We start from the raw sequence: 14,228 nt of genomic DNA on the forward strand, positions 1-14,228 counted from the left end.
AAATATGTTTAGGTCTGTAATAGAGTTTGTAAAATTGTAAAGGACTCGCATTCAAACGTGTTCATTCCCACACAAACCTTTTTGTTTCTGTCACATTACAGCCGCAAACAGCGCTGTATTATTACGACTGTGTAAAATAACGTGCAACGGTAAGGTGGAACGAACATCATGGTTTTCTACTTTGTTTACAAACACATCTCAAAAGTGTGGTGTGCTTTTATATCCAGCCCCTTTACTCAGCTAGCTTTAAATAAAATTTAGTGCCTTCTGGGTTATTTTTCAAAAACATTTCACAATCTGAACAAATCGGAGCTTTGTTTAATTCGTCATCTGAAAATTGAAAGAGTAGATATGGCACTTGTGCGAGCTACTATAAGGAGGTTTTGACTCTAAAAATGAAACCACAGCTGCAATGGAATGGTTTAGATCAAATCATTTTTTGTTGTGTTAGGATAATCAAGTAGAAATCTGGACTTAAATCAGCTGTGACACGCTTGAAATGGACACTGTCTAACCAATCTGTCAAAGTTTGAGCTTTTTTGTAAAGAACAAGCAAAGAAATTTGGTTTCTAGATGTGCAAAGCTGGTAGATACCAAAACTCTTGCAGCTGTGATTGCAGGAAAAGCTCACTTTACAAAGAATTGTTTCAGAGGAGATACAAATTACTTCCACACTTTTAAGATTATTTGTAGAAAAAAACGTGTAATTTTTTCTACAATTACACGTAACAACCACAAACTCAAAATGCATTTGAGTTTGTGGTTGTTACTTAAGAAAATGTGAAAGTGTTCAAGGAGTATGAACCCTTTCACAAGGCTCTGCAGGTGAAACAACTAAAAGACTGAATGATGAAACATACGTGGTCATAAATAGGACAGGCTGCGAAATATCTACATACATTAGTATATAAAAAAGGTGTGTGCAGTGTCAGAGTACAAACGTAAATACTGCTTCCGAATTCTCTCAGGTACTGTTAAAATCACTTTTACTTTTCAAAAGATAAAAAAAATTAATATAATGTTAAAAGTGGAAGAATTGGACATGATTAGTAGTCTAAGTCGCACACTTTGGAACAGCCATGTTTCAGTGAGAGGTTGATGCATTCACATCTGAAATCACTGCAGTCACCCTGAGAAGGTCAACAGCTTCCCTGTCCGAACTTCTCTAACCACACCTCCATCATAATTAATGTTATGTTTAAAATCAAGAATGGTTCCACCACTAAATATGGGAATCGTACTGGATTAACTTGATGTCACGGGAAACGCTGCAATGGCTTTTCGGAACGTTCGTCCTTTGTTATGATTGTCCAACCTTGGAAAAGACGAGATAAAGCACCTGTTAGTCATTTGAGACAGATAATTGAAGACTAAATTTCTTAAATGAACAAGTGATTCTGAAAATGCACTAAGATTTACCTGTCGTTAACCCCAGAGACGGGATGTGTTAGCTTCATTCCACCGCGGAGACGCTGGTCCCCAGGTCCTCGAGTGCAACAGTGAAATCCTCCCCTTCACTTTCCATTTCACTCGTTTCTTTTCTCAGCGCGTCTCGTTGACTTTCTGTGTCCTCGGCCTCCAGGCTGCATGCCATCTCAAACTCCAGCTCAGGCTCTGCTTCATCCTTTTCTTCACTTTCACTCTGCAGCTTGACTCGTTCATCCACCTTTTCTGTGGATGCTTGCATGTCCTGCTGTGGATAGATGTCCTCCTCCGCGTCCAGCCAAACATCTTGATCGTTTTCGTCCTCTGATTGTCTGAAAGCCCAGCTCTTTTTCGCCTCGGAAAGCAGAGGCTTTCTCAGGAACACTGCTCTCTTCTCTTGTCTTGCTGGTTGGCAAACCTCCACTGTCTGAACCTCTGCGATGACTCTTTCAGTGGATTGTATTTGTTCCAATGGTTCTATTGTTTCCACTGCTTGGATACCCACATCCTGTAGCACTGGCTGACTTGCGATCACAGCCCTTTGGATTAAATGCGAGTCCGCTTCTGGTTCTGTGATACTGGTTGCCTGCACTGCAACCTCATTTAGCTCCGTCTGTTTCTTGCCTTCATCTCTTTGACGTACAGACTCTGCTGACTCCTCTGCCTGAACTCCAGCTTCAGAAACATCCACCTGCTTCACAGGTTCAATTCTCTCTACAGGTGCAGCAGAGGGCCACGTTGAGGCTTTGGCTTGAGCAAATTGTATGTTCAGTTTGAACTCTAAAGACAGGCTAGAAGGGGACTCCAGGTTGCCCACAGATGAGATTACTCCAGTGTTTTGGGGGACTGCTAATCCAGCATTGCCAGGTGTAGCAAGCTGTCTTTGCGTACTTGTCAGAGGTTCCATGGTGGTTTCATTTGGGCCCTTTCCAGCTAATTCCTCTGTTCTTGCATCTCTTGCTGCGGTGCATACTTCTGGCTTGTCAGGTTTTGCTTCCTCCAAATCCTCTTTGTGATCCTCAACAGAGATTTCTGGGCTTTGTGGAATAATTAAAGGTACCTCGGATCCTCCAAGGCATTCTTGCTCAGGCAGGATTCCAGAGTTGTCAGTGATGACAGTGGCCTCCTCCTCCTGTCTTTCGATGGCCGTCTCAGTGCCATCATTGATCACCTTCTCATCTTCCGTCTCAACTGATTCCTTTTGGTCTGTCTCACATACTTCTATCATACTTACTGACTCTTCCATGGCTTGTTCTACATGTTGGGTGGCCATCTTGGACGGCGTTTCCAGTAAGTTACTCGTCACATGCTGCATAACTTCTTGAACTGTCACCTGGATTTCTTCAACAGTAGTTTCTTCTTCAACTCCTGCAGTGGCTAAGAGGTTGTCTACTTTCTGAATGCTTTCATGGCACACATCAATGACTTCCTTATCTTCTGTAATGCCTACTTGGATCACTGTGTCAACGGCGTTCTGGGCTGATGTGATGTCCACATCCATCAGGTGCACCTGGACTTTGTGATTCACCTCGATCTCCACAGGCGGCACGCGCATTGTCAAAACAGCAATGCTCGGCTCTGCTGCCTGATTAATGTCATCTAGCACTAACGGGGTTGCAGTCTCTACTGTATCATTTATTTCTATCTCACTGGCCGTTTTACTCATCAAAACTTCTTGAACCACATTAGGTTTCTCACTTGAAACGTCTTGTAAATTACTCATAACTTCATGTGATATGAAGGTGTGATCAGCCACCTTTATCTCGGCAGCTGACAGTAGGTCCGTTTTATCCCCCTCTACTGTCTCCTGCTGCTCACAGAGATTCACTTCACTTTTAGGTTCTTCTGAAACTTCAACCAGGTCTACACAAACTGGCTGGGTTTCCTCAGGACATGTTGTTCTTTCTAGGACCTCGCCAGTCCTTGCCTCCTCGTTAACTGAGGATACATGAACTGCTGTCAATGCTGGTAACCCCTCCATGTTTTCAAGAACATTTTCTTCATGCTCAACCTTGGCATCGCATGGTTTAGTATCAGTTTCCTCATCCAGCTGCAATACATCTTTCCCCTCTGGTTTTTCTGGAGCAATGTCTTCTGGCTGTGGAACGTCTTCAAGTAACGTTTGCGTTTCAGGTTCCTGAGTCTTACTTTCCTCATCACTTGGTGCAGTTGTTGATTTGCATGTCTCTAAATCTGAGGCAATATCTTGTGGACTAGGAGGTAAACCTTCCAGTTCCACAGATGGATGTTCCTTTGACTCTGTAATAATTAGTTCTTCTGTGACCGTTTCCAATGCTGAAGTGTCATGTATCACTTCCACATCAGATGCTCCAGAGCTAATTGCTACTGCATCTGGCGGAACTGCAGCAGCTTCTGGTTCCTGAGCGTTCTCTGTTTCAGGAGCGTCCTCCACTTGAATGATTCCTTGAATCAAACATTCAGGTTCCTCTTTTGGTTTTTCTTCAACTGTTTCTGCTTTTGGTATGGCATCAGTAGGTGTTGCATCTTTTCCTAGAACCTCCACTCTGCTTTCTTCTGACGCCAGTATGTCTTCTTGAAGTTCGTTTGTGGCTTCTTGTACAACATCTGTGGCTTCTTTAACATCAGAAACTTGTGTAACATCAGGAGACTCCAGTGTAGGAATTATTTTTTGTCTCTCTTTGTCAGCTTGTTCTTCACTTTCTTCAGAGAGAGACTTTAGCAGTTCAAGTTCTTCTGCATTTGTTACAGTAGATGAAATGTTTTCTGAAAACAGTGCTGACTGATTAATGGACTGACCTGCATCTTCTTCTGAAGTCAATATTGGTGCTTCTGGACATATCAGTTCTTTGATTTGAGTTGCATCTGTTTGTGGCTCTTTGTCTTCTGGTTCATCACGTTCCTCTTGTTTTTCATCCTGTATGTCTGCTTTAGCCTCTTTATTAAGGGACTGAACTAGATCCTCTTCAGATGTCACCGTTGGTGTTTCTACAGATTTCAATTCTTCTTTGAGTTCAGCATTGTCAGTTTGAGTTACATCCGTTTTGACCTCTTTGTCTTCTTGCTCATCAGTGACTTTAGTGAGAGACTCTTCTTGTTTGGGTTCTTCTTTTTCAGCTGGCGAAAGGTCTGGCAATGACACTTCATCAAGGGACACAACTGCATCCTTTTGTGACTCTAACGTTGGGGCTTGAGCATTTTCAAATCCTCCTGTATCTTCTGACTGACGGATTTGGGCTCCATCTATTTGTGATTCTTTATCTTCTTGCCCATCTCTGACTTCAGCAAGAGACTCCAGCTGTTTAGATTCCTCTGTATGTTTTTCAGCTGGTGAAGAATCTGGCAATGATGACACTTCTTTATGAAGGGACTGGACAGCATCTTCCTCTGACTCTGTTATTGGCGCTTGTGCACTTTCTAATGCTTCTGTAACTTTGGAGCTGTCAATTTGCGCAGCTGCTGTTTCTGGCTCATTCCTCTCCACCTCCTCAGTTACATCAAGAAGAGACTCTACTTGCTTGGATTCTTCTGCATCTCTTTCAGTTGCTGTATCACCTGCCACTGGTGCTTCCTTAATAAGGGATTGGGCTGCATCTTCCTCTGACTCTAACGTTGGTGCTTGAACACTTTCTAATTCTCCTGTAACCTCAGACTGATCATTTTGTGGCTCTTTCTTTTCTGTCTCCTCTGTCACTTCAGGGAGAGACTCTACTGGTTTTGACTCGTCGGTGTCTATATCAGCTGTGAAAATATTTTCTGAAACTGATACTTCTGTGTTGAGTATCTGAACCAGATCCTCTTCCAACTCTGTTGCTGCAGCTTTTACAACTTCTGTCACTTCTGCACTTTGCTCAGTTTTAGCTTCCACTACTGGAGGTTCTTTGTTGTCTTTGGTTTCTTCACTAAGATCCTGTGAGGGTGTTTCAGTTAGTTGAATGGTCTCTGGGGACCTTTCTTCAGGTGAGTGAATATCACACTCTACTTTGGCCACCTCAGCTGTTTCTGCTCTTACCTGTTCTTCCAGCTCATCCACTGCATCATTTTGAGTTTGCTTTTTGGTTTCAGTGTCCTCCTCTGTCACAATTTGGTCTTCCTCCTTCCCACCTACTTCCTCGGTGTCATCTACTGATGTTACCACTAATTCTTCCTTGGAGTCTGTTTTTCTTCTGTTATTTTCAGCTTGACTAGTAATAGGTTCTTCAGTCGCTGCAACCTCTTCTCCTTTAGTTAAACTCTCTATTGAAACTGCTTCATCTACATCCCCTGCACCTTCAACTACATGCTGCCGCTCTGGTGTAATTTCCAAATCTTTTATGTCTTTTTGTAATTCTGAAACATTGACCTCACAGACGTCATCTGTAGCTGGCTCAGCGGTGTCGAGCTCCTCTTTAGGAACTTCTGAAGCCATTTCTGTAGAAATGTCCTCACTAAGGTGAGAAATGCTCTTGGCATGGATTGTTGCTGCGACTTCATTCACCGCATCAATTCCTTCAGCATTTAGGCCTGTCTTTATGCTTGTTGCTTCTGATCCTCGGTGTATTTCCAGCATTTTGGGCTGGTCTAATACAGACGATTCAAGTATTTGACGTGTTACTGAACAAACCGCTTTTTCAGGACTCTGTTTCTCCAAACACACTGGAATTGCGTTCGGGCTTGCGGTTATCGTCTCAGAAACCTGCTGCAGGAGGGACTCTGTGTTCACGATGGTGTACTCTGCTGGGACAGGTGTTGTGTTACCAGACGTTTTTGAAGAGTCTGATAACTGGGAAACTGCAGACACCATCTCTGTTTCATCTGCCAAGGTAACGTCTGCTGGCTCTGGAGCGGTTATGGCTTCAGATGTGATCTCCAGCAGGTCCTCTGCTATTGTTTCGTCTTTTGCTGCTTCCTTCTCCGCCACTGAGGCTGGGGTGGTCTCTGTAATGATCCCCTCCTCTGGGATATCACTGAGCTGTTGATGATTGCTTGAGTCTGTGAGCTCGTCTGGTTCTTCATCTGTAGTTGCAGCTGATGAAGCCTCTTTTTCTAAAGCCCCTTCGTGGCTTGGGATGTCTTTTGGCTCAGCGGGCGCAGTGTCCTGCAACTGAACTTCCTCTTTGATCTCAATGGTTTCAATTTGAGGTTCACCATCTGCATCTTTTGCTATATTATTTTCTTTTTCTGCCACTGGTTCTGTTTCAGGTAAATCAAATTCAGACAGTGGAACCACAGCGGGTGTCTCGGAGTCCTCGCCATCGATACTTGCCACCTCTTTACCAACCTCCTCAGGAGAAACATCAACAGACTTTCTTGTTTTTCTTCCTGACAGGAGTTTCTTTATGGAAAAGGCCGAATCATCTTGGCCAGCTTCGTAGGTGCTTTCCTCTTCCTCCTTCACTTTCTTTTTGGGAGTAACCAGTTTTTTAAACGACCTCCATGTTGAGCTTTCGTCATCCTCTGGAGGACTTCCTGTCTGTTTTGGGGATGACGCCAGAATCTCCTGCAGCTCATTAGACGCTCCAATCGGTGGTTCTTTAGAGCCACCATTTTGCTTGCTACCTTCACCATTTTGAGGCATGTCATCCTCAGAGTCTGATGTTTTCCGGCTTCTTCTTCTTCCAGATCCACACAACACAGTTTCCCATGACACAGACGAATCTTTCCTCCTCTTCCCTTCCTCTGTGCTGTGATCTGATATTTGCTCTGCCTCAGCTGATTTCGGTCCATCTTTTGAACCTGGAATTGGCCCCTCTTCATGGTCCACAGATGACTTCTTCCTCCGTTGGGGAGTTACAAGCTTTTTGAATGAAAACCAAGCCCCATCTTCCCCACTCGCCGCCTCTGAAGGAGTTTCCTCTTTCTTGTTATCTGCAGACTCTGCTGATGACAGAAGCTGGTCTGAAACATGATCTCCAGAGTCGGACAGCTTTGCGTCACTCGATTTTCTGCCCTTTTGCTTTTTGCCTCGTTTCTTGAAACTAGAACCTGACAAAAGCTTTTTCAGGGGGCTTTCTTGAACAATTTCCTGAGAGTTGGTGATTTCATTTACGACAATAGATGGTGCTGTAGCTGACGTGGTGATTGGCTTTTCCTCTTCAGTTTTCTCTTCATGAAGCTCTTTCTCAGCTGGAGCAAAGTCTTCCTCATGGTGGTGATCACATGCCGCCTGGGTCGCATTTTCCTCTTCTTTTTGTCCTACTTCATCATCTTCAAGCTTCTTTTTCTTTCGAAGGCCGGAAAAGATTCCAGTTGTAAAAAACTTTTTAAATGGACTTGCATTTTCGTCAAGCCCAGCTGGAGATGTTGGACGTGGGTCCTCCTGCGATGTAACGTCCTCGCTGAGAGGTGAAGACGTTCCCGCATCATGGGACGTGTTGTCCTCTTTGGTTCCTGCTGTTTTCTCATCTTCTTTCTCCTGAAAATCATCAGGTGTAACATCTGTCGGTGTCTGGCACACTGTTGAATCGTTTTCCACAGCCTCCTCTGCCATGTTGAGGTCTGTGCTTTCTTGAGCCTCCTCAATTATTTCATTCGCAGGTGGTTCAACATTAACATCTTCTGGTTTGCTCGGCTCCTCCTCCGTCACGTCTATTGGCACTGCACCTCTGTCGGTGGAGCCTCTCTTCACTGTCAGCTTCAGACCAATGTTGCTGAAAAACTTCCTGAAACTTTCATTGATGTCATTCTGCTTGGCATCCATTTCGATCAGATCATCGTGTCCAACCTGTTCATCTTCAGCTTCCTCGGTCACTTTCTTCAAATTAATGTCCTCGTTTTCTAAGGGTGTCTCTTCTTCTTTTGGTGGCTCTGAAACTTTTATGTCTGGACAAATGGCAGCTAAACCAGGATAGAAGAAAATTATATACCAGTCAGTTTTCTGCTGAGACAATTTTCAGATTTTTTGTCATTAAACAGTAATACAGCTAAAATGTATATATTTTTGAAACTCCATAAGGACACTTTTTCTTCACTGACCAATGTTAAATCACACTTTTCTTGTCATAAAATTATATTTATTTGCTACATGTTAGAAAACTAAGAGACTTTCTTTAAATACTGTAAGTGTTATACTATTCATAGCACTTGACCACTCCAAAACATTGACTTTGTCATCCTTTATAACTAATTTGGCAGTACGCTTGGTCATTGTCCATTTGTAAGATTCATTTGTGCCCAAGCTTTGATTATTTGGCTAATGGCTGAAGATGTTGCTTTGATATTTCCACCATGTCTTGTCCTCACAATGTCATCATTTTTGTGAGGTCCACCCTTGTATTTCACAGTTGGGACGGTGCTTTTAGGCTGGCAAGCTTCCCTCGTTTTCTTCCAAATGCAACAGTGGTCATTATGACTAAACACTTCAATCATAGTTTCAAGAGACCAGAGGAAATGTCTCCTAAAATTATGTCTTTGTCTCTGTAACACTTATTTCTTGCATACCATCAATTGAAAATTAAATTAAATCAGCCAAAATATCAAGAATAATGTCATGAGGGCGTTTTGCTTTACAAGGGATTGGTACGTTTTTCAAAATATATGGTATTTTAAAGAAAATAACATTATGTGGAAACATTGATGCAACTACTCAAGACTCAGTCAGTAAGTAAGTGGACAATGACCCTGAAGTATTTACCAAGGAAGTATTTACGAAGTGACTTGAAGAGTAGAAAGTCTGTGATTTGGAGTGATCCTTAAAGATTTCTTTAAGCAGATCCTTAAAAGGTGTGTCCAGGCAAGGCGACTCAGACACACCAGGAGACAGGAGAACCAGGCGACAATTACAACAAACTATACTACAACATATTAAGAAACTGAATAGGAGGAAAAAAATAATCGTTATTCTGACATTTAGCAAACAGAAATAGTTTTTATTATCCTGAGTGCCCTAAAAATTGGAAAGTCTTGGGTCTGGTTTAAAGTCAGTGTATGTAAATATGCGGCTTCGTGTGTATTTAAATTAGGATTCCTCACCTTCAATGCCAATCTCATCCTCACAGTGACCATTCAGCTCTACTGTGGAGCTCTCTGCTTTTCTGTTGATATCAGAGATCTGTCCGTTGTTTCTGAGAACCTGAAACGAACAAAAATCATACGATTAGTAATAGATTATCCATCAATTGTCCATTTGCACTGATCCCTACAGGGCTGTTTGGAGTACTGTTGTCTATCTCCAGCTGTTATTGGGCAAGAGGCATCACAGGGCAAACAACCATTCACACACTCACCCTGGAGTAACAAGTTAACCTAACAGCAACGGTTTTGGACTTGGAGGAAGATGGTGCAGGTGAACTCCAGGCTGGGATTCAAACCCAGGACCTTCTTTGTGCAAATCAGTGGTGCTCTCATCTGCATCATGGTGGAGCCAATTTTAAGATAAAACACAGCAGTCGATCCGCACTCATCTTCAGTTATTCACAAATGACAAAGAAGTATTTTCTTTCTACATTTAAGTTACAAACATTTTGATCATACTTCTGTCTTTTGTGGAAGGGTGAAAAAATAACTTTCCCTTTGTGATTCCCGGGTATTTCTTCCATCTTAAGTCGTGTTTTCTAAACAATCGATACAATCCAGTTACTGTTGGATGGTGGCAACTGTGACCTTTCCGTTAGCAACCCTAATAGCCTAAATCTCAAGTCCCTGAGACAGATTAGTGCAGCAGGTCTGAGCAGGGTTTAGAGAATGAGGAACACATGTCCAACTAGGGTGAGGTCATTCACTTAATAAATCAGGATAAACGTCGCTGTCAGCGAGTTGATAGATGTCGGTGTCCCAACATATTTGGCCAATCTTCTAGAGCTGATGTTTCTCACTGTTGTTTGCTGATGTCAAAACAGGTCTTCCAAGTAATCCTCGAGGACGATTAACTCTGAGGAAATGCAGGGCAAAACCACTAAGAGAATTACCAGATGCCAAAAGATCAAATGCCATAACGTGATTAAAACTTCCTTTTCCAGGCGACGGACACTCAGCATCATAAACAAGCGAGCGCCTGACCTGTGGTAGACGGTTCGGCAGATTTTCTTTTGCTTTGATTTATTTGGAGCTTGTTTGTCTCTGTGTGTATTTTTGAACAGTTCAGAAAATAAAGCAAAAAAAAAAAAAAAAAAAGTTTAAGGCTATGAAATTTCAGCACCAATTCACAGCAAATGAAAAGACCAAATTTATATACAGAAGTGTATTCCGGGATTGATCCAATGATACTTACAGATACCAATTTTATCCTGGTTATGATTCAGCGCAGTTAAATTAATTTAATAAAGGTGATTGTTAAAAAGTAATTGGTTACATTATGTCACTGGCTTTGCAGCAATTCCTCCTGAATAAGGTTTTGGCAACGTAGGAAAGGAACAACTTCCTTTAACAGGAGAAGACCTCCAGAGGAACTGGACTCAGTATGAGCTGCCGTGACTAACGAATGGTTTGATTAATGCTTTTGCATTAACAGATAAGATATGACAGATGTCTTTTCCAATCATTGTTGCATCTTATTTATAAAAGTTGTCAAAGTAAATAAAGTTACAACACTTAGATTGGCATGTTTTTTCTTTCTTTTTTTTAATGTAGTCCTCCATTATAGTCAGGTACAATAGAGAACATCTGTAAATAAGTTTTCAAGCACTGCCACAGATTCCCAATTGTTGTTACTTTGACTAGGCCAGAGATTTGCAACACGTGTCTCTGGATCTACAAGCTTTCCTTTGGATATTTCTCAGTTACTCCTAATAATTTTGATTAAAATTATAAAGAACCAATCATTTTTTAAATACAGATATGATAACAAATGCAAGTTTTAGATGTTTTACAGTTTTTTTATGGAATAATTGCATTAAATTTCCACATCAGAACGACACTAAAAGCACCTATAATATTTTTTAGATATTTTTTTCATGTTATCAGGTTGGAAATGTGCTTTTTTTTCTTACCACAAATATTAACATCCCATCAATCCCAGGTATTCATCCTCTTTTTAAAAAGTTTTTTTCTTTGTTTTAAAATTTAAAAATATAAATAAAATAACGGTTCTTTAAAATTACAACAAATTTGCTGTTGTAAATATTTATTAAATATTAAAATGTATCTTTTTTTTCTTTTTCTTTTTTTTAAATTGGTGTAAGCTTAGTGCCTCTAAGCAGGTTTTGTAGCGCAGGACTGAGGGCAAAAATAGCTCTTTGGATTAAAGTGTGTAGACCCTTTGACTAGGCCATTCTTTCTCTGTCAGAACCACATCTTGTGGTTGAGATGTGGTGCTCCAGGTGGTTTAGAGGTCCGCCAGCCACAGGGCTTAGCATGTGGGCCAAAAGGTTCATTTTTAGTCTCTGACCAGACCTCCATCTTCCACTTATTCCCTGTGTGACTATAGACTCATAAAGTGAGTTCATTTGGGTTCAGATGGCATTTCTACTGCTTTATATTTAAACCAGGTTCGTGGATTGACTGCTCTTGTTGACATTCAGACATTTGCTATATTTGAAGTGTCGGGTGTCCATGCCTCTCCTCACTGTCTCCGAACAGTGCATCATGTTGGACTTCCTGCCCATGTTGACCAGGTAATGACGGTGCACGTAAATAATCGATGCTGCTTTCTGCTGAGTGCAGCAGAGAGGGAATTTTATCCCTCCCTTGGGCTTTACTTTTGTTCTTCCTGGAGTTTTGTCCCAGCGACCCACCCCAGTCAGGAAATTCAAAACTACCGCATCATAAAGAAAAGCAATGCAGATGAAAGTCGGTCCTCTCCAAAACTCGATCAAAAGTGAGCTCGTTTTTTGGCAATCAGGCAAATTTCTACACACCTCGGTGTCACAGTACAACTAATTCTCTCCGTTTGAAAGAGCTTTTTGTTCCCCTCCCTTCTTTTCTGCAGCAGCATCTGCGTTGTCCTGCCAGCAGGAAGAAAAAAAAAAACCAGCCTCAGCATCTTCCTCTGCTTTTTACACACATCAGCCCCATTCTGCGTAAAAGAAAGAAACTCCGCGCAGTTCATAACAGGTGAATTCCCTGCGCCTGTGTCCTAACATGACGCCTGTACCAGCAGAAGTTATCGATGCGGGAAGAAAACATGACGCTGTACCTTGTCGTCGATGTCCTGTCCGGTTTCCACATCCTTCACTTCCCCGCTCCTCTCCTCCTCCTCCTCTTCCTTCTCCGCTGCTGCTGCATCGCTTTTGGCCTCCCGTGGCGCAGACTGAGCGTCTCCCATAATCGGATCTGCAGCGCGTCACTGTCCGGACGGAGGGAGCCGCGCAACCAAAAAAAATAATAAATATCCCAACGAGCCGGCAACTCCGTGGAGGAGAAGGTCAGCTCCTGACTGCTGCTGGGATGGATCTTGACAAACTATTTTCCCCCTCCTCCTCCCCACCGAGTTAAAACACCTCCCTTCGAGATCACATGAAGATATAAGGCTTGACCCGGACCGGCTCGGCTCGGCACGCCTCCGAATGCATCAAATAAAGAGGAAAAACAAGCTCCTGTACTCAGATGACTGAGGAAACCATGTCCGAGCTGGAAGCATGAAACGGAGCCATTGTACATTCACCACAAATCGCTTCCAGACGCAAACAGCAAACATGCACCAACTTATTTCACAGCCCGTTATAAATTAAAAGTTATTCCAAGATCATTTTGTGCGGTGTAATTGGATTAGAAATATATATTCACTCTTAATTGGATAAAATTAAGTCTTAAACACTGCACACACCAAAAAAAAAAAAAAAAAAAATTCCTGGGTAAGTGAGAATGTATGAGTTTTGAGAATTAATGTGAAACAGCGTGAATACTAACTTAGAGTAGCATTCTTGATTCTTTTCTTGTTGCTATTTCATGTTTTCATTTTTTTTTTCCATACTGAAACCTGTTTATGAAATATGTCATGGTGACTGTAAATCACTGCAAAAACCTGGCAAGTCGATTTATTTTAGCCGCCTTCTTCTCAAAGATACAGTTGAAACCAGATATTTACATCTGCTGTACAATAAGACTCTCTTGGCAGCATCAGTCGGCATCTTCACAAGGTCTTCTGCTTTTGTTCTGCATGCAGATATTTCACACCAAAAACACACCTACCTCCCGTCCTGAACCGTACCGGATGCCACGATGTTTATCCTCGAGATTGTCGTCCTGTTGGAGAAGCAAAGCCTCTTCTGATCAGACTTTTGTTCTCGTATTTACGTGTAATAGGGGGGTTGAAGTCAACCCACTGGTGTTGCACTCCTGATCCACCGCGGTCACAGTGAAATAATACAGTGAACACAAGTGTAACCAGTTGAAACCTCTTTGGTTCTGCAATGCCAGCTGCATGGTCTGAAAGCGCGCCAGGCCCACGATCTCAACAGGTCAAAGTGGTCCGTCATGAGGGGCATGGAGTTGTGTGTTTGTTGGGGAACTATGATGTGAAAAACTAATTCAATTTGACGCATGTAGCCGTTGATTCAAAGTGGAAATGAAGAATCTTCTGTATTCTTCCAAAAATCTTTTTTTTTTTTTTTTGGCTGGTTCAGTGATACCCTGCTCATGTCAAGTTGAGTTTTGACCGTTTTGAATTTTGGTCCAAGCTAATATGAAAACACAGCCCAGTTTGGACAGAGATTCTGATGTTCCAGCAGTTTTTCAGTCTATTCTGGGCTGAACCGTGGTGGTGGTTGTTGTTGTTGAACTTTCTGACCCATTTCATTTCATCTAATGAGTCAGTTTGGGTCAGATGGGAAAATCTGGATTGAAATGTTTTAACAATTATTCCAACTACACACCAAGACTTGTTTTGTCCTAGAGAAGAAAAATAACAGCACTCCCAAAGCGCTTACCATTAGAAAAAATGAATAAAAAAATTGTATACACGGAAACTA

The 14,228-nt window shown here is 42.0% G+C and overlaps 1 protein-coding gene across 1 annotated transcript; it reads right to left on the reverse strand.

The window, feature by feature from the left end:
• Positions 1-747: 747 nt before the first annotated feature.
• On the reverse strand, positions 748-12,837 carry akap12a (A kinase (PRKA) anchor protein 12a). The gene is made up of 4 exons (XM_007561782.2): positions 12,455-12,837; positions 9,355-9,454; positions 1,420-8,220; positions 748-1,315 (listed from the first exon to the last, which is right to left on the reverse strand). The coding sequence occupies exons 1-3, from the start codon at positions 12,581-12,583 to the stop codon at positions 1,454-1,456; spliced, it is 6,996 nt and encodes a 2,331-aa protein (XP_007561844.1). The 5' UTR covers positions 12,584-12,837; the 3' UTR covers positions 748-1,315; positions 1,420-1,453.
• Between the last annotated feature and the right edge of the window lie 1,391 nt (positions 12,838-14,228).

Source organism: Poecilia formosa, unplaced genomic scaffold, assembly GCF_000485575.1.
Source record: "Poecilia formosa unplaced genomic scaffold, Poecilia_formosa-5.1.2 Scaffold131, whole genome shotgun sequence".
In the NCBI taxonomy this organism is placed as follows: domain Eukaryota; kingdom Metazoa; phylum Chordata; class Actinopteri; order Cyprinodontiformes; family Poeciliidae; genus Poecilia; species Poecilia formosa.

Bases quoted from the DNA above. Each gene is read 5' to 3' on its own strand.
- akap12a (XM_007561782.2), bottom strand. From the start codon at position 12,583: ATGGGAGACGCTCAGTCTGCGCCACGGGAGGCCAAAAGCGATGCAGCA. The intron at 9,455-12,454 runs GTACAGCGTCAT...TGTTCGTTTCAG, and splicing joins GACAGGACATCGACGACAAG to GTTCTCAGAAACAACGGACA. The intron at 8,221-9,354 runs GTGAGGAATCCT...ATCCTGGTTTAG, and splicing joins GGATGAGATTGGCATTGAAG to CTGCCATTTGTCCAGACATA.